The sequence below is a fragment of the Lithobates pipiens genome, unplaced genomic scaffold, assembly GCF_037356315.1.
Source record: "Lithobates pipiens isolate NorthernLeopardFrog02 unplaced genomic scaffold, aLitPip1_a1.2 Scaffold_18, whole genome shotgun sequence".
Lineage (NCBI taxonomy): Eukaryota > Metazoa > Chordata > Amphibia > Anura > Ranidae > Lithobates > Lithobates pipiens.
This window is the reverse complement of record NW_027507758.1, coordinates 641,921,404-641,947,560: the sequence shown is the minus strand read 5'-3', so window position 1 is coordinate 641,947,560 and position 26,157 is coordinate 641,921,404. Positions and strand designations below refer to the sequence as shown.

At 43.0% G+C, this 26,157-nt stretch overlaps 3 protein-coding genes across 3 annotated transcripts in view; all 3 read left to right on the top strand.

Annotated features, from left to right (window-relative positions):
* Window positions 1–26,157, top strand: part of LOC143986903 (uncharacterized) — a 1,023,878-nt gene that overhangs the window by 9,770 nt on the left and 987,951 nt on the right. The gene's annotated exons all lie outside the window — the stretch shown is intronic.
* Window positions 1–26,157, top strand: part of LOC143989915 (uncharacterized) — an 85,590-nt gene that overhangs the window by 8,133 nt on the left and 51,300 nt on the right. Inside the window, exon 2 of the mRNA XM_077490188.1 lies at window positions 5,481–5,816. Within this exon, the coding sequence (XP_077346314.1) occupies window positions 5,481–5,816 (336 nt within the window). The remainder of the gene's footprint in view (window positions 1–5,480; window positions 5,817–26,157) is intronic.
* LOC143990001 (uncharacterized) lies at window positions 2,847–4,945 on the top strand. The gene is made up of 3 exons (XM_077490240.1): window positions 2,847–3,080; window positions 3,160–3,366; window positions 3,479–4,945. Exons 1-3 carry the CDS (start codon window positions 2,847–2,849, stop codon window positions 3,680–3,682), a joined length of 645 nt encoding a protein of 214 aa, XP_077346366.1. The 3' UTR covers window positions 3,683–4,945.

Here is a 26,157-nt window from a genome sequence, read left to right as displayed (position 1 = left end):
GTGGTAGAAGTGAGGGACCACTGGAGGTTTTGAATATAGGAATTGATGCTCGCTTTTTGTCAGGACCTGATTCAATATTGCCCTGTCCAACGGCCCTTTAAGCTTGTTATTATAGCTACCAGTAGGGTCCCATCGGAGTCTTTTGTATGTGTTGGTATCACCAATCAGCCTAAAGGCTTCCTCCAGATATTGATCCCTATCTTGTATGACAAAGTCTCCACCTTTATCCGCTTTTCTAATTACAATTTCTGAATTCTTTCTCAGGCTGCTCAGAGGGCCCTCCATACCTACTTCATGTCCCTTTTTATATTTGTAACCTTTGTCACCACACATCTTCCTAAACTCTTCCATCACAACCTCATAAAAAGTGGTTATGAAGCTGCCCTTATTCCAGTGCGGGTAGAAACTTGATTTCGGTCTAAAATTCGTATTGATAATCTCTCCCTCCAATGCCGAGGGGGGGGGGGGGGGGGGAGTCTCGTCAACAAATTCTTGGCCTTCTTCTGTATACAATTCCTCCAAAATCTCCAGCATTATTATTTACTATATTATATTATTTATTCTGCATAGCAAAAAAATGTCCTGGTCATGAAGAGGGTAAATCTTCCCGAGGTGAAGTGGTTTAACAAAAACATTAAAGTTACACCAAAGCACATAAAATTCCCCCCCCCAAAAAAAAGTTGAGGCCCCCCACCTCCACATATACACATGTATGAATGTAAACACAAGTGTCGGGCGCCTACACTTGAAAACATTTATTGCGATACATATGTTACATATCGCCGCACACACCGGAACGAGAGCGATAATTCTATCACCAGACCTCCTCCATAACACTAAACTGATGACCTATAGGGGGCTTTTGAACCATCCCCTATAGAAAATATAGGGTACAGAAATTTGTCGGCATTCAGGGGTGCACACAAATTTAAGGTGTGACATGTTGAGTATCTATTTACTTGGTGCAACCTCATGTTTTATATTTTACCAAAATTGGGTAATTCCTTGCATTCCTTTGCCCTAGAATTAACTTTAGTGTATTTGTGGTAATATCGTGTGACATAAAAAATTGGAACTTACCACTATTTTATTCTCTAGGGTGTCTGCTTTCCGAAAATATATCATGTTTTGGTTTTTTTTATGTAATCTTCAGGTCTACAATGATTTTTTAAACGTGTGCAGAAAATGAAAAAGATAAAAAAAAAGACTCTGGTAGTGAAAGGGTTAAAGTTGATTAAAAAATAAAAAAATCTGTGGAGGTCACATGACTCCTGTGGAGGGCGGAGCTCCAGTCTGCAGCCAAATACCATCAGGAAATGAAGATGTGACCGGAAACATTGTTTCCAATGTCTATTGAATGTTTGTTACATTAAAGTTCATTAAACAAACAATAAAAACATAGGTTTCCTGTCAAATGTGGAGCTCCACTCTCGGAAGACAGGAAGTCTCTATTGAAGACAGGAAGTGATGTCAGGTACAGACAGGAAGTGATGTCATGTACAGACAGGAATTTCCGGGTGAGAGGTGAGTCAGAAGGAAGTAGTGAGAAGACGTTGATGGAAGACGTAGCAGAGGAGGTAATAAGATCTTATTTTCTATTTACACCCAGTAACCCCCCTGTTATGTCCGTCCTCTTCCTCCAAAGTCACTGTGATGTCTTTTATCTCCAGTTGATGATGATACACACATATATAGTGTGGGAATGTAGATTAACCCCTTCAGGGAGGATCAGTTGATGATAAATAGTGACTTCCTCCCCTCCCCTCATCTCCTTCATTATGTAAGTCATGCTGAGATCATCTCCCATTGGCTGAGCAATATTCTCATTTGTCTTTGTCGCTCGTCTGTTGCTTGTCCTGACCTTTATCCTGATTCCTGGATCTCCTCCTCATCTCTCCACCATATCCAGAGTCTATATGTCCTATGACATCACACTGACTTCACAGCTTCTCCTAGCAATGTCCCTCCATCCAGCTCCTTTTTTTTCTGATGCTCTTAGGATGTGGGTGGACCCTGGACATCCTCACTAGCAAAGTGGGACTTTTGGTTCTGCATTGTATGTAATGACATCAGAATACCTGCTACAAGCTTTTAACCTGCATAGTGTGGGGGTCCTGTGGGGGTAAATCATATCTCACCCTGAAGTGGGGCTTTAATAAAATGGAGACCTGAATGGAGAGGTGAGGAGGATTCTGGGAATATCATTTGATTTTACTATTTGTGTTCAGATCTAGAGTTTTCCTCCTGTGAAGTCTGGAGATCATATGACATCACATTGCCTCCACCTCCCTCCCTGATAGAATAGAGAAATACAAAGAAGATTCTAGAAGTCACCAGAGAGATGATGGAGGAGAGGTGAGGAGGATTCTGGGAATTCTGGGACATTATCCAGTAACAGACAAGGGATGTGTCTGGATGGTGACTGTATCATTGTGTGTGTCAGGTTCCTATAAGGTGTCAGGATGTCACTGTCTATTTCTCCATGGAGGAGTGGGAGTATTTAGAAGGACACAAGGATCTCTACAAGGACGTCATGATGGACAATCAGCCGCCCCTCACATCACCGGGTAAGAGGAGACTTTATTGTAAAGGAGAGAGCAGTACGGAGGCTCCACCTAGATCCCCCATCATCTGATAAACACATAGAAACAATGTATTCAGTCAGTGTGTGTGTTTCCTACAGATGGATCCAGTAATGGGAACCCACCAGAGAGATGTCCCCGTCCTCTGTATTCCCGGGATTCCACACAGGAAGGTCACACCATCCCCCACCATCATCAGGTAGATGAGGAACAATCACTGATAGTATCATTAGGATCTGTACATTATCTGCATTGTTACCATTGATGTCATTTTTATTATATATTCAGAGTGGAAACCTGAGAGATTCTAAAGAAGAGATAAAAGAGGAGGATGATGAGGATGGGGTGATGGAGGAGTCTCTAAAAGAACACAAATATCTGTACCAGGACACCATGGTGGAGTCATCCAGCTACAGAAACCCACCAGAGAGATGTCCCCGTCCTCTGTATTCCCGGGATTCCACACAGGAAGATCACACCATCCCCCACCATCATCAGGTAGATGAGTGACAATTATTGGTAGTTCTGATTTATACACAGCATGATTGTTACAATGAATGTTTTATTATATATTCAGAGTGGAAACCTCGGGGATGAAAATATTGATATTAAAGAAGAGTATAAAGAGGAGGATGAGGAGTATGGAGTGATGGAGGAGATTTCAGAAGGACACAAGGATATGATGGAGCCACCAAATACCAGGAACCCACCAGAGAGATGTCCCCGTCCTCTGTATTCCCGGGATTCCACACAGGAAGGTCACACCATCCCTCCATATTGCAAGGTTGGTGGATCGGAGTATCTAGAAACAATGTTTTAGTTTTTTTTTTAAGTGACCTTTCAATATTAAATCTTCTATCTTACAGATGATATTCTCTTTCATTTTCTTGGTTTAGAGTGGAGATCCAATGGATATAGAATTTGAGGTGAAATCAGAAGAAGAAGAGAGGTATGTGAGGGATGATCAGCAGTCTATGGAGGAGGATGGAATAACGGGGACATTTATAGAGGAGGACACTCCTACAGAGATCAGCACAGGTGGGTCATTAACACTAAATACATTCCTCCACCCATACTGCTCACTGATTGGTCCAGAGTAGGGTGGGGACAGGGACTCTGTGCTGCATCCCCTTTTTTTTGGATCTAGACTGCATTTATGGAAATTCTGGGGTTCGGCTGGCAGTAAAAGTTTGATTTTCACAATAGATGTTGCTCTACCTATTCACCTTGTGCATGTGCTTTGGGTCTTCTACTTCATGCCCAGGTCTAGCATGATCTCTGACAAGAAAAAATCATTCCAGAATTACTTGCTCTGTTGTTTTCTGGCTGTGCTAAGTTGAGGGATATTTCTGTATGGTCTCATTTAGGCTTCCATTGATTATCAATATTATGAGTCCTGACCCTTACACTGTATAAATTATATTGTACATTACATACTCCTGACCCCTGCACTATATAGTCTATGTTATACATTTCATCATTCTGATACTATATAGTCCTATCTGTTGTATCTTATACAATATGTTGTACATTACATAGTCCTGACTTCTGCTTTCTCCCCTCCCCCCACTGCTATATATACACATAATATGTACCGTATTTATCGGCGTATAACACGCACCATTTCCCCCCTAAAATCAGGGGGAAAGTGGGGGTGCGTGTTATACGCCGATTCCCCACATTTTTTAACCCTTCCTGCCGCTCTCTACGGCGTCGGGGGTATTTTCAGCGCACTCAGCCGTTCCCCGCTATTTTCGGCCGCACTAGGCTGTTCTCGGTTGCTTTCGGAAAGCTACAGAGAACGGCCGACTGTGGCTGAAAATAGCTGAGTGCAGCCGAAAATAGCCGAAAGCCACCGAGAACGGCCGAGAACTACCGAGCGCCGCCGAGATACACGGACATCCGCTCTGTATCTCGGTGGCTCCATTTTTAAATGATAAAGCCACAGAAAAGACTGCAAATAACTGACAAGGCTGCATTGATGGGCATTTAAATGTAAGTTTTTTTCCTTAAACTTCCCTCCTAAAAGTTTTTTTCTTTTAAATTCCCCCCCTAAACTTGGGGCGCGTGTTATACACCGATAAATACGGTATTCTCTTTAGTTACACCCATTTCCTACCAGCTGGACATTTTCTATCTGATGATGTGATTGGAGCACAGACTTTTACATGGTGATAATAATGTGATAACATCCTCAGACTTTGGAACCTTAAACAGAAAGTGATAATGAGGGAGGAGTCAATAACCCAATGATGGGGGTCTTCAGGATCAGTCCAGTCTTCATCTTGGTTGTTCTCCCCCATCCTCACTCTCTGACCTCTGGTGGGGCTCAGCCCCGCTGTTATTCATGACTAAATCATGGACTACATACGGAAGTACAGGACTTCTTGTGTTGGGAAGATGGCAATGAGTGATAGAGGGGGAGGGGACACTCGCCCTATAATCCCCTCATCACTGTCACTCCTATAGAAGACAGTTCTCGTTGTTTCCTCACTCTCTGACTAAGGTCCATGAATAAAGAAATGATCTGGTAGGAGATCAGAGGACCCATTTACTAGTTACCTTGAGGGGGGAATTGTAAGATCCTCAGAGACAAAGCTGCCTGATGTGGGCGGAGTCCTGGTTTAGAGGAACCAATCAGCTCATGTCTAGTAATAATCTTTGTATTTCTATTTTAGTAGATGGACGGGAGATGAGGAAAACCTCAGAGGATTGTCTCACTTTGTCTCCAGACTGTAAAGTAGAAGATGAGGACATCACACAGTATAGTCCAGGAGAAAACCCGACTACCTCAAATGTCCATCCGGCACCACACAGTGTAGATGGACCATCGTATTCCTCTTATCCTGAGGAACCTCAGACTGTGAGGGACGGGGCCGTCCTTCCAACAGAGAAGAGCTTTTCCTGTACTGAGTGCGGGAAGTGTTTCCATTTTAAATCAAAGCTTAATGAACATAAAAAAACTCACACAGGAGAGAAGCCGTATTCCTGTCCTGAGTGTGGGAAATGTTTTTCACAGAAGTCCCTTCTTTCCATACATCAGAGACCTCACACGGGGGAGAAGCCGTATTCCTGTTCTGAGTGCAGGAAATGTTTTTCACAGAAGTCCCTTTTTTCCAAACACCAGAGATCTCACACAGGAGAGAAGCCGTTTTCCTGTCCCGAGTGTGGGAAATGTTTTTCACAGAAGTCCACTCTTTGCGTACATCAGAGATCTCACACAGGGGAGAAGCCGTATTCCTGTCCTGAGTGCAGGAAATGTTTTTTACAGAAGTCCGATCTTAACAGACATCAGAGATCTCACACAGGGGAGAAGCGGTATTCCTGTCCTGAGTGTGGGAAATGTTTTTTACAGAAGTCCGATCTTAACAGACATCAGAGACCTCACACGGGGGAGAAGCCGTATTCTTGTCCTGAGTGTGGGAAATGTTTTTTACAGAAGTCCACTCTTTGCATACATCAGAGATCTCACACAGGGGAGAAGCAGTATTCCTGTCCTGAGTGCAGGAATTGTTTTTTACAGAAGTCCGTTCTTTCCAAACATCAGAGATTTCACACGGGGGAGAAACTGTATTCCTGTCCTGAGTGCGGGAAATGTTTTTCACAGAAGTCCCATCTTTACAGACATCAGAGATCTCACACGGGGGAGAAGCCGTATTCCTGTCCTGAGTGTGGGAAATGTTTTTTTACAGAAGTCCCATCTTTCCAAACATCAGAGATCTCACACGGGGGAGAAACTGTATTCCTGTCCTGAGTGTGGGAAATGTTTTTCAGTAAAGTACCATCTTTACAGACATCAGAGATCTCACACAGGAGAGAAGCCATATTCCTGTCCTGAGTGTGGGAAATGTTTTTCACAGGAGTCCAGTCTTTCCAGACATCAGAGATCTCACACAGGGGAAAAACCATATTCCTGTCCTGAGTGTGGGAAATGTTTTTCAGAGAAGTCCCATCTTTCCACACATCAGAGATCTCACACGGGGGAGAAGCCATATACCTGTCCTGAGTGAGGGAATTGCTCCTCACTGAAGTCCTGTCTTCCTGTACATCAGGGATCCCACACAACCCTCGAGGTGTATTAGTGTCTTGTGTGCGGGAAATGTCTTCTATATGAATGTTGCTGGACATCACAGCTCTCATGTGGGGAAGAAGCACACCTTGATATACACCTCAGATATACTCCATGGCTGATCTTCATCATATAAGAAACAGTTGATAAGGAGATCAGAGATCACCAAAGACATGGATGAAGTGTTGTAAAAATACAATGGATGGGCGGCTCATACAGATCTGGTAATGTACTTTTATGTCATGGCTTTCTTCCAGGTCCGCACCTATGCACGCACACACGCAGAAACCTCCACTGTCATTGGCTGTAGGACAAGTTTGTCAGCAGGTCCCAGCCAATGATTTTGCCCCGTACCCTGCTGATCACCTGCAGCCAATGAAAAATCACTCCTGTGTTTTATTTTGTTAACACGGGGAGCTATCTTGTGATTTCTTCTCTTCCCGAGTCCTTTTCTGTTCAGGAAGAGAAGAGAACACCACACTGTGAGTATAATCACCACACTTTACACCCACACACCTTAGATTGGCACATTTAACCCCATTGATTGCCCTCATTCACCCTTTGATCCCCCCTGTCACCCAACCAGTGCCATTAGTACAGCGTCAGTGTACAGTATTTTTCACCAATCGCTGTATTAGGGTCACTTGTTACATCAGATAGTGCCAGGGTCAGCTAGCATTAGATTTCCCGCACACTATCACACTCACGCTATAGGATCCTGATCACCACCATTAATAGTACAGTGTCTGTATGGATCAATATCCTGATCACCACCATTACTAGTATAGTGTCTGTATGGGTCAATATCCTGATCACCACCATTACTAGTATAGTGTCTGTATGGATCAATATCCTGATCACCACCATTACTAGTATAGTGTCTGTATGGATCAATATTCTGATCACCACCATTACTAGTATAGTGTCTGTATGGATCAATATCCTGATCATGAACAGAACTATATTAGTGTCCCCCCTTTAGTGTAGTGTCCCTAATAACGCAACGTTAGAAAGGATCAGCCCTTCTGACCCTAACAAGTGCAGTGTCAGTAGATCACCGGCACCTCGGAAAGACAGTTGGACCTAGCCCATCGAAAGGTCCGCTCGTGTGTACGGGGCATTACTCTCCATCTCACAACAATCTTTACCCAAACTCACATAGGTGTCTTTACAAAGCACAAACAATACCATTGCTAATGCCAATTTAAAACGAGTCAAAATTTTTTGTGCTTTTTATTATTTCTATATATTCATAATTTGAGCCCAAAAAATGTGATATGTACCAACATCAGAAATTAAAATGTAATTCCCTAAAATTTGAGGGTAATATCACTATTCTAAACTGACCCACAAAGAACCACCAAATATCACATAATAAATAGAGGAGAATAACTCTTGATTAATCTAATTCCATCACATGTCCAAAGAAATGTAGTATTTCTTACATTAAAGACTATTTAGAAAGGTGACAAATAAAATGACAGCATGTCTTTGGATTGTGGTGAGAAACCCACACAGGGAGATCATATAAACTTCAACACAAGCATTAGCATGTTGGGGAATTGAACCAGCAACTCCAGTGCTACTAAACTGAATTGCTACCCAGCAGGCAGCCTCATACATGCACAAGCAATATACAATACAATACAATACAATATAAAGTATTGGGACACTTGCCTTTACGCACATGAACTGTAATGGCATCCCAGTCTTAGTCCGTAGGGTTCAAAATTCACTTGGCCCACCCTTTGTATCTATAACAGCTTCAACTGTTCTGGGAAGGCTGTCCACAAGGTTTAGGAGGGTGTCTATGGGAATGTTTGTCCATTCTTTCAAGTGCGTTTGTGAGGTCAAGCACTAATGTTGGATGAGAAGGCCTGGCTTATAGTCTCCACTCTAATTCATCCCCAAGATGTTGTGTTGAGATCAGGACTCTGTCCAGGCCGGTCAAGTTCCTCCACCCCAAACTCATTCATCCATGTCTTTATGGATCTTGCTTTGTGCACTGGTCCAAATCATTTGGTGGATGGGGGATTATGGTGTGGGGTTGTTTTTCAGGGGTTGGGCTTTGGCCCCTTAGTTCCATTGAATGGCTCTCTTAAGGCATCAGCATACCAAGAATTTTTTTTACAAATTTCATCCTCCCAACTTTGTGGGAACAGTGTCAGGGCTGGCTTAGCCCTTCCTCCTCTGGGCTGGCCGCTCAGCTGTCGGCTAATTGCCAGCTCTCTTCTCTTTCCACAGTTGATGCTCGTCTGACCTGCCTATTTAAAGCCTTCCAGCTCACTCTTTCATTTGCCTTTGCGTGGTCACATCACAAGGAACCATCTCCTGCTGTTTGTTTCAAGACTGGCTTGCTGACATCCCTCCTGGCTTCCTATCCTGCTTGCTATTGCTCTCCTTGGATCCCTGACTTCAGGCCTGGCTGATTACCCGATCTGGTTAATGAACTTTGGACTGGCTGACTACCCGATCTGGTTAATGAACTTTGGACTGGCTGACTACCCGATCTGGCTACTGGACTCTGGCTATGCTTGACTACGCTTTTTTCTATTTACCTTTTTATTTTGATTGATAAACAACTGATTTGATTGTACTTCTGTCCCAGTCTGTTTCATGGTTTCTGACAAACAGTTTGGGGATGGCCTCTTCCTTTTCCAACATGACTCCACACCAGTACACAAAGCAAGGTCTACAAAGACATGGATGAGTGAGTTTGGGGTGGAGGAACTTGACTGACCTGCACAGAGTCCTGACCTCAACCCAATAGAACACCTTTTGGCTGAATTAGATCACTGCAAACCAGGCCTTCTCATCCAACATAAGTGCCTGGCCTCACAAATGCACTTCTGGAAGAATGGTCAAACATTGGCATAGACACACTAAACCTTGTAAACAGGCTTCCCAGAAGCAGTTATAGCTACAAAGGGTGGGCCAAATCAAATTTTAACCCTACGGACTAAGACTGGGCTGCCATTAAAGGTCATGTGTGTGTGTGTAAAGGCAGGTGTCCCAATACTTTTGGCTAGATAGTGTATCTGGCAAGATTTACAATGGTGATTGAACCATCCTACACATAAATACTACATTTAGACATAGTTTTAGGACCTGGAGGATGAGACAACTGCTCTACATGAAGCAACATATTTGAGATTTGAACCCAGATGCATCAGGGATGCTAAGCAGAAGTTCTAACCTCTAAACCATGGCGCTGACACATGTGAGAACCTCCGACACATAAATACGCATCAATACACATAAAGTTAGTTTTGGACTTTAGATTGGAAGCTCATTGCAGTCAGGAACTGATGTTAAAGTTTGTTAGCACTAATCATGCCCAGGGACTTGGACATTTAAAATGGTAGGGTTTACACTGCACAGGTACATATGCTTAGGAAACGGTTGCTTTGTTTATGTGGATGCAAATAGACTTCAATCTTTGGCCTGTAGTTGGAGATTTGATGCACATAGCCAAGGGCTAACACAGTTGCAAATAGTATTATGTGTTCCTGCCCATCAGGCGCAATCACTTAGACATACAAGAAGAGACAGATTGAAAGATACTGGTGGGCGTGTACTTCTGTTGGGCGTGTGTCAGTGTGCTAACAATACAACCTATCTTATATAAAGGGCTGCAGTAGGGGGTTTGTTTGGCAGTTTTTTTGCTGTGATTTGTGGGGAAGTAGGAATGATATTGTGCATATTGACAAACGCCCAACTAGGGCTGTTTGTTTGCTGAAATTCTTGTTGCTTTTTTTCAATCAAAAGTGTGTTTATGTGGCCATGCTGTCAATGTTGTGTGTGTGTATTGTTCCTATCTGACCAGGCAAGCATAGTTTGGAAGCATCTGCTGACCTTCTACTCTTTGATCTCATTGCTTAATCATGTACACAGAAATGCAGCTTCCAGCAGATCATGGTCACCAATGTATGTGTGTAGATTGTGGGGTGGTGGTGGGTGTTCTGTTTTGAATAAGTGCCTTTTTTAATATCATGTTGGAATACTTTGTAAGAATAATGACTGTTAAGTATGTTTCTATAATCTTGCAGATAAAAATGTGAGGTGTTGCCCGTTATACACTGAAAGTAAAGCTGTGTCCACTCTAAGGCTTTGTCAAATTTTAGATTGTAAGCTCCTATGAGCAGGGCCCTTAAAATACAATTGCTAAATGTAGCACCATATATCCTGTCCAAATTTTTTTGTAGCTAGTAAATGAATGTACTTTTTTTGTTTCTGCTGGTAAAATAAAAGTACATTATTGAGCTTTGTTGCGTTTTTTTTTTCTTCTTCTTTTCTTTCTTTTTAGTTTTTGGGGGTGGTGGTGGTTTTGGGGAAGCACAATTTCTTGTTATATCTTATAATTTCTATATGTATTTGTGCACCAAAAAACGAATCTCTTCACCCTGTAGCATTGATGCTACTTTGAAATTGGGCTACTTCAAGTGAAGTAGTCCGATTTCAAAATAGCAAGGTCAGCGTGATTTCAGGTTCTACTTGATAGACATCTGTGTGGCTTCATATACAGATTTCTATTGAAGTCACACCTGAAATCAGCAAAAGTAGTGCAAGAACTACTTTTGCAAATTAGTGCGGTGCCGCAAAATCGGCGTCGCAAGGATTGGAACAGTGCCATTGCCGCCAATAGGCTGTGACTTGTCATGTGATATTTATGTAAACCTAGGCTTCAGCACACCTGCAAGTAAATGATAAAGGTGGAATCTTTATATATAACAGCTGTGGAGAATCGCAGGTAATGAATTCAGCTAGTGGATAGGTAGTGTTGTGTCAGCCCTGGTTCACATTGGTCCGATTTGACATGTCAAATCAGTGGCAATTGCACCGTTTTAATTGGTGTGACTTTGGGGTGAGATTTGTATTGATATCAGTGCAGAAACCTGCACAGATGTCTCTGATATTCCCCCCACAGTCGGGACTGACATGTGGGAATGAAATTGTGTGAGTTCAGCTGAACGATTTCCTCCCGCTGTCGGTGTGAACCAGGGCTCAATCTGGGCCTTTGTCTTTTTAATTCACCTGCTGCTCTCCCAGGGACACCATTTCTTATCGAATGCCTTTAAATATCATAAGTAGAAATGCAAATTTGCATATCTGCAAAAATAATAAAATTCTAATCGTGGTTGCGATCAAATATTCCTAGCTGCGATCAAAAGAGCGTGGTTTCACCTTCTGACCCAGAAATGAGTCATTTTAATCAACCGTATGTTCCTGTGCTGGTCAGGTTCTCCATCTAGGTGGACATGGCGAGGTCTCTCTTTAGCAAAGAGGAGGTGCTGCTGATTGGCCGGGTAAGTGTAGGATATGTACTTACTCAATGTGGTAGTTAGATTTGGTGGGGGTGGGGTTCATTGATTTGTTTGGCATCACCACACATTTGCTTCCGTCCCATGTGCACATCACTTCCTGCATTTGTTCTGCTGATGTAAACCAGTAAGGACTATGCAAGTATAAATGAGAGCTCCTTTCTATTAAAATATATATGACTTGATTCACAGTTGGGCGGCTTTTCCAGCAAATTTGGGCCTCTGAGTTGCATGACAAGTTGTACCCCATGATTCTCACTGATAACCATTCATATCTGTACTACTTTAAGTTGCACCAACTTCAAAGTAGTCCCTGTACTACTTTGGTGTGACTTTCATGTTACTTGAGGTACATAGGGTGAAATATTACACAGGCATTCCCAGGGCTGGACTGGGACAAATATTTGGCCCTGGACTTCATCATGACTGGACCACTTTAATTTTGAGTGTCCTCAACAGCGTCCCCCTTACATCAGTGTGTCCCCATCGGCAGCCCTCTTCACATCAGAGACCACTATCGGCAGCCCCCTTCACATCAGAGTCCCCACCAGCAGCCCCTTCACATCAGAGTCCCCGTCAGAAGCCCCCTTTGCATCAGAGTCCCCATCAGAAGCCCCCTTTGCATCAGAGTCCCCATCAGAAGCCCCCTTCGCATCAGAGTCCCCATCAGAAGCCCCCTTCACATCAGAGTCCGCACCAGCAGCCCCCTTCACATCAGAGTGTCCTCCCCCTCCCACATGTACTCACAGCTTTGAAGGCAGCTTTTTCCTCTCTCCAGTCCTGATAAGGGGAGAGAAGAAGGAAAGTCTTCCGGCTGTCTATCTCCCCCTGCAGGCTGGAGGGAGCATAATGCCTAATGCTCTCTCCAGCAAGTGACGGAAGCAGCTCGTCCTGACAGGAGTGAAATCGTGATCACTCACTGTCAGAGAGGAGCGGCTCCAGGACTGCACCTGACCAGCCCACTGAGCATTTCGGCCCACCGGGAAACTCCTGGTAGTCCTGATGGCCAGCCTATGCCTGGGCATTCCCAGAAGTTGGGGCCAAGTTGCAGTGGCAAATTGGCAGCAAATTAGTGTGACTTTCAGGTTGCAGCAGTGTGAATGAGATTCAAGGATAACATTTGGCCCTATTGTCACTTGTGCATCCTGAAAGTTGGGCAAATTCGTCCCTGCACTACCTTGGTTTGACTTTGATGTGATTTGAGATCCATACACCACAAGATTACACAGGCATTGCTTCAAGTCATGGCAAAGCTGTGCAATTTTAAGGTCACACAAGTGCAAATGGGGCCTCATTCAAAGGTGTTATCAATTCATCTCATTAGGTTACTTTCACACTTGGGTCCCTTTTTTGCAGCTTTGGACCTCAGAGTCGCATGAAAAGTTGTCCCACTATGATTTCCATTCATATTTATGCAACTTCACACATCTTCACATAGCTCTGAACTGACATGTCAAATTGCAGGCCAAATCGGCGCCTATTGAAGGCAATGGAAATGTCTGAATTGGTGCGACGCCACAACGTTTCCCTAAAGAAGTTCCTGCACTACTTTGGGCGACTTCAGAGGGCGATTTCTTAGCTCCCAATGTTTTGAGATGGGTATAAGGGACACCTATTAGCAAAAGTATGTAGGCATAGGACACACCTCCTAAAACACCTTCTTAAAGGAGAATTATTTCAGAAAAAAAATATATCAGTTAAACCTCCAAGTGCTTTTTTTTACCAATAATATTCCTTTAGATTGGCTTTGGAAATTTACAAACAAAGCAATTTAGAAATTGGATGAAAGGTTTAGCGGGTGTAGCGCTGGGAAACCCTTTTTGAAAGATAAAAAATGCATTTTATATACAACTATACAGATCAGAACAAAATGAGGGACAAATGAGGAGGAAAGAGGGACAGAGGGACTTTGTTCCAAATCAGGGACAGTTGGGACCTATGTGATTTCACTAGACATCTGTGCAGGAAAGTACACTGATGTCTCTGAAATCGCTCACAAAGTCGGGCTGAAGCCCCTTTCACACTTGTGTGACTTTGGACATCAGAGTCGCATGACAAGTCATACCCCCTGATTTTCAATGTGTACCATTCATATCTGTGCGACTTCAAGTCACACCGACTTCAATAGTCCCTGTACTAATTTGGTGTGACTTTGATGGGAGGTGAGGTCCATAGACCTCAAGTTTACACAGACATTCTCTGGAATCGCAGAAAAATTGTCGATGCTAAATCGCGCACCTTTCCCTATGACTCCTGCGTCCATAGACCTCAAGATTACACAGTCATTTCTGAAAGTCGCATCAAAATCGCACAACTTTCAGGTCACACAAGTGTGAAAGGGGCCTAAGTCATTGTGCTGAGTACTATTATACCTAGAATATAAAGTAGTCCCGGGGGCGTGGCCTGGCTGAGCTCAATGGCGGACGTGTAATAGGTGAGCTCCGGCACCTCGGGACGAACACTACCGCAGATTTGAGGTACATCCGTTGCTACATAGGCACGTATCATGGGAACGGCTTCTCGGACATCTTCAGCTTCACGTTCCCGCTCCCCGAGGGGAAACGCGACCGGACGAGAGCATAATATCCCGAAGATGTTCCGATCACAGAGGGGAAACATGGCGCCGTTGCGCCATGATTCCTCACAGGCCTCAAACACGCGCTCTCGCTCCCGCACTAATATCGTGCTCTCAGAGACTTCCTCGGACGTGACACCGGCTAATGCCAGTTCTCCAGACGGTCCACGCTCGGAAAACTCTTCCGCAGCTATTAATATGAACGACCTCCGCACGATTGCCTCAGACATCAAGGATACATTATCGGCGGCCATTGCTGAACTACGCCTTGATCTTAAAATGCTATCGGACCGCATGCATACTGTGGAAAAGGTGACGGAATCACACGAATTGGACATTCGTCGCTCCACTAGAAAAATCGACAGCCATACCCTACAACTTAGGGATATGCAAAGACACATGGAGGATTTGGACAACAGGGGGAGACGCCATAACCTCCGAGTCCGAGGCCTCCCTGAAGTCGTTGAAGGTGACCGTTTAACTCCCGCGATTTCGGCCATCTTTAACTCCGTGCTGGATAGGCCTTCTCACACTGCCATTAGCATGGATCGGATCCACCGAGCGCTCAGACCCAAAGGCAGGGACACTGATCCCCCACGAGATGTAGTATGCTGCTTAACCGACTACCGACTTAAAGAAGACATATTGAAGGCTGCTAGACTTCAACAGCAAATCTCATATGAATCCGCCAATATACAGATATTCCAGGATCTTTCTGGTATCACCCTACAACATCGCAGAGATTTGAAGCCGCTTTTGGATGTGCTGAAATCAAGAGGTATTTTATACAAATGGAAATTTCCGTTCTGTCTTACCACCTCTCATCTCGGACGTACGGCTCATCTTAAGGTACCAGAAGACCTGCCCAATTTTTGCGCTATACTGGACTTGCCTCCGATCGCAATCCCGAATTGGTATGCTAACTTTCGTCCGCTGATACCTAAACCTATGCTTCCTCCTGAAGACCTGATGGATACTCAAGCTACCCCGTACCGTAGGCGACGATCTACATCTCGATCCAGGGGGACCCGTCACTCTGGTACCATTACCAGAGATTACAGCCCAATTTCCTCTCCACGCTCGCGTAGAGCACGAAGGGACTATTGACGTCTCAGATGTCTACATCCCTCACTTCATGCAGTACCTGAGCTTTGACGGCTGTTGTTTATACTGCTACCTTCGTTCTTCTGGACATGTCCTCTACTACTTGTTCGTTAGTCCTGATTGATGATACGTCTTACCTATATTGCCTCCTCCATCTGAAAACCTGGCAATGTGATGGATGCCGGCGGATTACATAGGCGGACGGATTTTGCTACCCACCCTACTTGTCCTCTATGAAGCTTTCGCATCTGAAAAAATTCTTCCACGTTACGACAACTGGAACACATAGCGGATTTCAAAGGTTATACTTTCTACTTTCCACTAGATGTCTATTATTTCTACAATTTATCTACACGGATCTTCGTCCGGATTGTTGCTGCGGCCTTACGAAACTAAATTTGTCGTTCGTACCGTGTTGAAGAATCGTTTGGTACGATTATCTTTTGTTCAGCTACAGTTTTCTGACTTGCTCATTAAGTTTACTCTCCTGCTAGGTTTCTTCTCACGGCGGGCTAAGTATATACAGGCTGCCATAATATCTATGACACTTACTTGGTCCGAACGTATGAACACCAAGAACCCTTTCTACATCTCAAGCAGCAAGCGTGCCACTACCCTGCCTATTCTGTTTCTGCATTGTATCTACAGCCTGCAGGTTTCCATCTACTAAGTTTGTTAACAATGGCTAATAATATTTGTTGCTTTGTGATTTTATTCCACTATTTAGGTATTCCCATGAGCCTAATCCTGATTTAACATCCCCTATATTTGATATGCTTTAATTTTTGTTCCGTATGACTCAAAATATCTTATAGGCCTTAATTGCTCTGGTATCACCTCATTTTCTTTCTTGCTTACACGCCCCTATCGACGAGATGCAGCATTACATGTTGCACAGACCTTAACTGTAACCCTCCTTAATTCGCTGTTATACCTCTCCTCCTCTAATGTGCTAGCTTAGATCAACCTACACTCTTCCAGTAATCCAGCTGTCCATTGCCCATTATACAGATTGTAACTTACCTGTTCACCTTTCCGAGTACTTATACTACCTATTATATCTGTGCTATATCCATGGATACACTAATGTGATCATCGCTGTTTACTTATCAAATCTCCATGTTACCCATTATATCTCATACACATTGTGCCCGTCTCCTTAGTCCTGAGGGCCGTACCACCGTTTCTCTATATATTATATATTATATACTGTATAATACCTATTTGTTACTTCGCAATTTTTTCTGCCAGTCCTCCATTGGGCTTTGTCCTGGTTAACCCCGCTGTAGGGTGGATAAGGGGTCACACATCTCTCCGGTGTGGGGTTCCCTGATTCTCCTTACACCGTCACCTACATTTTACCACCTGAAATAGTGGTATTTTACATTTTTTTTTTTTTTTTTTTTTTGTGTGTTTTTCCCCTGTATCTTTCCTTTCCCACAACCCCAATTTTACCCGATACCCTTGCAATATGGAGGCCCCAGGTTCCTCCACAAACACGCCTAGGGCTTTATCACAGACTGCCTCCCCTACTATCTGCTATTCCTTAAACATTAAAGGTCTAAATACCCCCGAAAAAAGATCACAATTGTTATATACACTGCATAAAGCTAAAGCACATATTGCCCTTATCCAAGAGACACATTTTCGTACTGACGCAATCCCCAAACTCCAAAACGCCAATTATCCCCTAGTATATCATGCAACTAATGATGACGCTAAATCGAAAGGGGTGTCTATACTCATTTCAAAATCCTGCCCTTTAATCGTGTCTGACGTGCTCTGTGATAAAAAAGGACGATATCTCTTCCTCAAAGGCAACATCTACAACAGACAGGTGACTATAGCTAACATTTATGCCCCTAACTCTCACCAAGTTTCCTTTTTCAGAGAAACTCTCTCCCTACTTACGACATTCCAGACTGGACTCCTTCTTGTAGGTGGGGATTTTAATGTTCCCCTAAATCCATCCCTTGATACCTCTAATGGCTCCTCTTGCATTACTTTCCGGGCATTAAGAGATATCAAATCACAACTCCAATTGCTATCCTTACATGATACTTGGCGCACACTTCATCCGACGGTTAAAGACTTCACTTTCTACTCGCCTCCGCATGACAAATATTCCCGGAAAGATCATTTCTTTCTTTCACAAGCAGACATTGCCAGTTTGGAAAAGGCCACGATTGAACCGTTACTCCTCTCTGACCACAACCCTATAACAATCTCCCTTTTATTATCACAAGATCCTCCTCGATCCACTATATGGAGACTTGACGATTCTCTATTACTAGACACAGCCAATATTGCCGCACTTAAAGACTGCCTATCTAATTATTTTACAGAAAACGCGACAGACGATGTGCCCCGTACAGCCATTTGGGCGGCGCATAAATGTGTTGTCCGCGGCTTACTTATATCTATGGCTGCACAGAGACGTAAACTGAAGAAAGCACATTTGGATGAACTATACAAACGTATTCACTTGTTGGAAAGGGCTCATAAGCGCACACTGGCTGAATCGCATCTGGCTGAACTTACGGCAGTTAGAGCTGAGCTACTAGACGAACTACAAAAAACCTTGAAGCGCAAATTTGCTCTTACCCACAAATTGTTTTACGAATCGGGAAATAAAGCTGGTAAATTGTTAGCCAGAGCCCTTCAGAAGCGGAAAGCGTCCTATACTATCCATAAGATTATTACTCCAGCTGGAGAATCAATTGTTGACTCTGATGCTATTGCAAAAAATTTTGTGACTTACTTTCACTCACTGTATAATCTACCACACCAACCACATACAGATATGACACACTCTAGAACAGACATTATATCTGATTTTCTTTCTAAATACGCGCCTCCTTCTCTAGACCCCATTACTACGACAACACTAGATGCCCCCCTTTCCTTGTCCGAAGCCACCCTTGCCCTCAAACAACTGAAAGCGGGCAAAAGCCCAGGCCGAGATGGCCTGTCTGCAGCTTATTATAAGTCCTTGTCTGAGGTATTGATTCCCCGCTTTCTTGCATCATTTAATGACCTCTCAACATCCACTAGACCACTTACGGATTTACTCGAAGCACACATCACACTGATCCCCAAACCAGGTAAAGACGCAACACTGATCCCCAACTATCGCCCGATTTCCTTGCTTAATGTGGACATTAAATGGTATGCTAAGATTTTAGCTAATAGGATTTCCCCTCTACTTTCTGACGTAGTTTCAACTGACCAAGTGGGCTTTATCCCTGGTAGAGAAGCCAGGGATAACACAACAAAAGCTCTGAACATTCACCATTGGCTGACTAACACAAAAAAGAAAGGCTTTTTTCTTTCGTTGAATGCGGAGAAGGCATTCGACAGAGTGGCGTGGGATTACATGCATCTTGTGCTCCAGCACCTTGGCCTTCCTCCGCGACTTCTGTCCATGATTGCGGTCCTCTACTCTACTCCCACGGCTAAAATAAGAGTTAATGGTCGTCTGTCGAATGCCTTCTCCGTCGCCAATGGTACCCGTCAGGGATGTCCACTATCCCCACTCATTTATGTTCTGACCCTTGAACCCCTTCTTCGAATGTTGAGAGATAATCCTGATGTACGTGGGATAGACATAAAGGGTAAATCATATAAAATTGCTGCGTACGCAGACGATATACTGCTTTTTCTTACAGACCCGATAATCACGATCCCAAACTTGTTGAAGAACCTGCAATCCTTCCAAACCCTCTCTAATTTAAAAATAAACTTCGAAAAATCGAAAGCGTTGAATATCACTTTATCGGATTCTGATTTAGCTCACTGCAAGCGCAACTTCCCCTTCAGTTGGGAGCGTCAGGCCTTAACATATCTCGGTATAAACATCCCCTCTGATTTATCCAAATTATATGATCTAAATTTTGGCCCGATGCTTCTTAAAATTCAAGAAGACCTTGTTACCTGGCACAAAGGCCCATTTTCATGGTTTGGAAGGATTGCAATCCTCAAAATGAATATCCTTCCTAGACTATTATACCTCCTACAAACAATCCCTATACTTCTTCCCAAACTTTTTTTCCGCGCATATAAACATATGTGCAGACAATTTATCTGGGGATACCGTGCCCCAAGACTAAGCTGGGCCAAACTAATTCTCCCCAAACATGATGGTGGCCTGGGTATACCAGATATACACAACTATTATCACGCTTGTCTGCTCACTAGAATTGTGGATTGGCATGTTCTTCACCACAATAAAGCTTGGATTCACCTAGAACAAGACATGATTTCACTTCCTTTGACCAATCTCCCATGGATAGCTAACTCAGCACTCCCCGTGCCGATCCGGACTCACCCCTTTATAGGCCCAACTATACAGGCTCTACACCGTACGAGTGCCACTCTCTGCATTGACGGACTACTAGGGCCTATGACTCCTTTATCCTCTAACCCGGACTTTCCCCCCGGTATCTCAGGACATAGACCTCCTCACCAGACAGGGACTTACAGAACTTCTCAGTTCATAGAACGCGGAGAGATTCTCTCATTCCCACATATGGTTTCTAAATTTCCAGAACTTCATTTACCATTTTTTAAATATCTCCAAATCAGGCACTTCCTTACTTCACAACCGCTGACACTCTGGAATAGGGAGCTTACCCCCTTTGAAACTTTATGCAATAGCTCCGAACCCCAAAAACACTTGATTTCCACCATCACTGCTTTACTTCACTCGGACACCAAAGCACAGGATAATGTTAAAATGCAATGGGATAATGACCTGTTAACTCCCTTGACCACTGAAGATTGGCTGCGAACATTTGAACATGCACATAAGGGTACTTTAAACGTATCGGCGCAAGAGAACCGATATAAGATATACTCTAGATGGTATCGCACTCCTGAAAAAATACATAGACTATTTCCAGACATTCCCCCGACTTGTTGGAGATGTGACTCTGATATTGGTTCCTTTTTACATATTTGGTGGGACTGCCCAGTACTTCAACCGTTCTGGAGAGCAGTTCATGACAATGTAGTAAAGATCACGACATACTCTCCGAACTATTCACCAGCCCAATATCTCCTTCATCACACGCAGATTCCACAGACCAGCTATAGGAAGTCTCTTGCCTTACACATGATCAATGCCGCCACGATGTGCATCCCCAGACATTGGAAAACCGCCAAGATTCCTACCTTGACTGATTGGTTTAGACAAATCAATCATACTGAGGAAATGGAAAGACTTATACATCAAGCTCATGACACACACTCACGATTCAATCACACCTGGGCATGTTGGATACATTTCAAGCTATCCCCTACTTATACCGATACTCACCTACCACCCTCTTAATCGTCCTAAATAAACATTGGGATGCTTACATGATCTTGGTATTTTTTGCTCTAGTCAACTTTACTTCACTTTTCCTCCCCGCTCATTCCTCCTCATCCCCCCCCCATATGTTCTCTATTCGACTGAGCTCTAACTTTTATTATCCTTAAACCTTTCTTTTAAAAACAAAAATGGTTTGTTCAGTTACAATGTTTTCCATCAAGTCTCCACACAAACTCCTCGGTTGTTCTACCGGGTGTGTTACTCTCATCCACAGTTAGTTCCCATATGGGGTGGATGATGTTACCAGAGACTTGATGCACGTTTCTAGGTTTACATTTTATCTTTTTTGACCTACACTGGGTTTTAGTAGCTGCTGATGTTTGGGGTATTCATATCCTTCACTATTACGCCCACTACTCTTATATCCTCGTCTTCTAAGCAACGTGATAGACAGTAGTAGACCTCATGTGATTCATTACCCCACTTATCTTGTTCAATTATTTGCTCTCTCCCCTTTTACAAACAATAGTTGTTTCAGGTATGCTTCCTCACCAAATCTCTAGGCTTAAGTGTTACATTGAATATGTATTGCATTGTATGTCTCTGAGCTGATACATTGATGTTTATCTTTTTGCCTATGTATGCTCTGTTTGTTATATTTCAAAACCACAATAAACTATTTTGAAAAAAAAAAAAAGAATATAAAGTAGTCCCACCATCAAACACTAGTAAACGTATGTTCTCAATATAATTGTGCTCAAATGGCTGAAAATCACACAGACGGTATCACCTACTGAAAGCTTGCATTAGACTCAGTGAAAAAAGGCGAACGCCTATTAGCCAATGTCACATCAGCATGAGCATGGTTGTTACTATAATATTAAGGCCAAACATGATTGTGTAGAATCAAACATTAGTAAATATATTTTCTCTGTAGGTATGTGCTCAGCTCTGTAGGATAGCGGTATGCCTTGCTGCTCTCAAAGGTTCAAGCCATGAGTTCAAATCCCACTGACAGTGTCATCTCCTGAAAGTGTGCTTTGTACTCAGCAGCATAATTAGCCAATGCACATCAGTTTGATTTATTCCATATTTTAACTATTCAAATGCATGCAATGGTATGTACTTATTCAATAATATTATGGTGTGGAATTCCAAAAATCAAGGAAAAAAAGATTGTAGGGTCCCCCCAGTAGTTACCAGGCCCTTTGGGTCTAGTATGGACTTTAAGGGGAACCCCACACCAAAATGTAAAATAAAATTATGTGAGGCCCCCCAAAATCCATACCAGACCCTTATTTGAGCATGCAGCCTGGAGGTCAGGATGGGGGGGTGAGTGAACACCCTCCCCTTCTGAACCGTATCAGGCCACATGCCCCAAAGCACCTTGTCCCCATGTTGATGGAGACAAGGGCCTCTCCCCGACAACCCTGGTCCGTGGTTGTCGGTCTGTGGGCAGGGGGTTTATCAGAATCTGGGAGCCCCCTTTAACAAGGGGGCCCCCAGTTCCTGCCCCCCTATGTGAATAGGTATGGGGTACATCGTACCCCTACCCGTTCCCCAAAAAAGCAGTGAAATGTAAAAAAAATCAATATCCGGTTTTTGACAAGTCCTTTATTGTAAAATAGCTCCGAGCTATCTTCTTCCCTGAGCCATCTTCTCCAGACGTTGTCTCTCCCTCCTCCATCTTCTCCCTGAGCTGTATTCTCCCAGAGCCGTCTCTCCTGCCGCCACCTTCTTCTCCAGCTGCTGTGTTCTTCCGGACCGCTGGTTACCTGCTAATAAAAAAAAGCTGCTCTTCTTCTGTGGCGGTCTTCCTCCGCTATGTTGTCACCCACTGTGTGGCGTCTCTTACATAGCCATGGAGCGGACCCTCCAGGTGACCTTATCGGATGGCCACAGAAGAGCAGCTTTTTTTATTAGTGGGTAACTGGCTGTGTGGAAGAGCACATCAGCGGGAGAAGACAGCAGCGGCAGGAGAGACAGCTCGGGGAGAAGAAACATCAAACACTAGTAAATGTATTTTCTATAGATGACTGTGCTACGCCCAAAAGGCTAGTGGTCAGCACTTCTACCTTGGCAAGTTCAGGCTTTAAAAGACTTATGGGTTCAAATCCCACAGAGACATATTAAAAGACTGAATTGGTGAAAAAGACAATTGATTATTAGCCAATTAGCCAAAGCAGCATATGCTGAAAATGGGTGAATGCCAATTAGCCAATGCACTTTAATTTGGCTGATTCTATTATATCAACTCTTCAAATGCATGCAATGATATGTAAGTATTCAATAATATTATGGTGTGAAATTCCAAACACCACATACTAGCTAACAGGCAGTTTACATTTCTTTGTTTGTTAATTTTAATTCACTTGTGCACTGAAAAAATAAACACAGCTGGTGGATGGTAGGTTGGCCGGTAGTTGAACTTGTACCATGAGTGCTGTGGAGACATCAGAGCAGACCACTAAGCCATTGGGCTAAGTAGAAGACCTGCATAATAGTGTAGTATGATTAAAGAATGAACATAAATAATTACCACTTTATAGTCACCTAAATTAAACAATGTAAAATAAAAAACATTTAAAAAACAACATACAACAAATAACTAACCTAAATGTTTAATACATGTAACTTTACAGAATCGCAGACATTACTATGTAATAATCATTCATAACTGCATTCGTTAGCAAAAGAAGGAAAAAACTAGGAATACTAATTGCAATATACATCAATAGATGGACACGAGGTAGAGCACATCTCACATAAAAATGTTTCTTTCACATGCATAGATCATGGTTACAGTGCAGTGCTATATAACAACTTAGTAGAAATTGGCATTTGCATATATGCGGAATCGCTAATTAGCACTGATTTAGCACACTTACTAAAGTTTGTCCGCTGCTAATAACGCTCTTTTTCATTCACACATTCGCCTGCTGACATTTCAATTGGCTAAAATGGGCGCTATTATTTGCCATCGTGCCCAGTACTTCCTGGCGCTACAGTAAATGACCCCCACAGTGACACATGCAGTGTAAAATATTTTATTAAATAAATGTACATGAGAAAAACAAAATACATATGAGAGAGCACCAATATAAAATAAACAAAATAAGAACATTTGATTTTTTGGTGGTAGTGTCCCTTTAAACAGAGATAGATGATTGCATGCCAAGGCAAGTACTGGGGATGTGGGGGAGAAAAAACATGTAAATGACATCATATGGAAATATTAGAACAGGTGCATACAATAATAAACCACACATTGCGGAAACAAAAAGACCGGTCACAAAAAGAACCGCACCAGCTTACATCCAAACATTAACAAAGGAAAAGGAGACCCCCACATTTCCCCATACAAAACATGCACAATTCTTGAACCTCCATCAGGAGACAGATATATATATATATATATATATATATATATATATATATATATATATATATATATATATATATATATATATATATATATATATATATATATATATATATATACAGCTACTCTGGCATTATGACACATCCTTCAACCATATGAACTCATACATTTATTGCAATTCCCAAAAGCCTCCACCCCTCTCATCAAGAAAATGAAGCTCCATAAAAGTCCTCAGCAGGTTATAACATTATAATGGAATCGGTCAACCAAATCCCCCTCCCAGAAGTACTCTCCCCTCAGCTATTCAGCCAGCACTAAGGAATATATAATACATACATAGGGGTTTCATCAAAAACATCTTTACTTGCTGACAACTATACTGTAAAAGGAAAAAAAGTATCCAAAAGTCACACTACTGTTTTGTTGTTTGTGTCAGTATGTAACTGTATATTTCAGTATGTCTGCATGTATATGTTAGTGACTGTGTGTGTGAATGTTTGTCTCGAACTGCATTTGTTATTATGGGTCTATATCATCTTCTCCCATCAGTGCCCATTAATGCAGCCTATTAGTGCCAATCAGTGCTGCCCATCAATGCCTTCTCATAAGTGCTGCCCATTAGTGCAGCCTATTAGTCCCAATCAGTGCTGCCCATCAATGCCTTCTCATAAGTGCTGCCCATCAGGGCAACCTATCAGTGACCATTAGTGCAGCCTATCAGTGCCAATCAGAGCTGCTCATCAATACCTTCTCATAAGTGCCATTTATCAGTGCCACCTACCAGTGCTGCCTATCAGTGCCCATCAGTGTTGCCTATCATTGCCCATTTGTGCCAAGTATCATGGCCCATTAGTGCCACCTATCAGTGTTCATCAGTGCAGCCTATCAGTGCCAACTCATCAGTGCCTATCAGTGCAGCCTCATCACTGCTGCTAGTCGTCAAAACAGTCCAAAAAACTGATATTCTCCCCAATAAACCCCAATAACCCCAATGAACCCAATAAAACATACAAGGTGCTCAGTCCACCAAGTGACATCTGCTGTTGCTGGGAAATGTGTCAAAGGGAAATCCTTAACACATTGAGGGTTATTTACAAAAGGCAAATCCACCTTGCCCTACAAGTGCAAACTACAAGTGCAAAGTGCAGTTGGAAGTGCAGTTGCTGTAGATCTGATGGGGACATGCAAGGAAAATTAAAAACAGCATTTTAGCTTGCACAAGATGGGATGATAAAATCAGCAGAGCTTCCCCTCATTTCAGATCTTCCTTTCAGATCTACAGCGACTGCACTTCCAAGTGCACTTCCAAGTGCAATTTCAAGTGTACTTTACACTTGTAGTGCAAAGTGGATTTGCCTTTTGTAAATAATCCCCTTTGTGTCAGTTAACTGGAACCGCCACCTATAGGTGAAATAGCCACTCACCTCAGGGAATGACCGATCGGTCAAATTGCGCTTTTTATAGCAGAGATCTTCAGGTCCTAATCCCTTTCATCACAAGGGTCCTCGTTCTCTGGGGGTTTTATTGTTAGCAAAAAATCTGCTCACAATAAAACCAGTAAACCGCATTTAAAAAAATTCAGGGTTAAGATCTTCCGCACACCGGAGTCCCCGGAAATGAAGTCACAGGCTCCGGTTATTTCACCTATAGGTGGGGGTTCCAGTTTATGGACACAATATCTTAAGGATTTCCTTTTGATACACTTTTCAGTAAGACCCCCTTCACACTGGGGCATTTATTCAGGCGCTTTTGGGCTAAAAAATAGCGCCTGAAAAAACGGCTCCCCTGCAATCTCAGTGATATCCCGAGG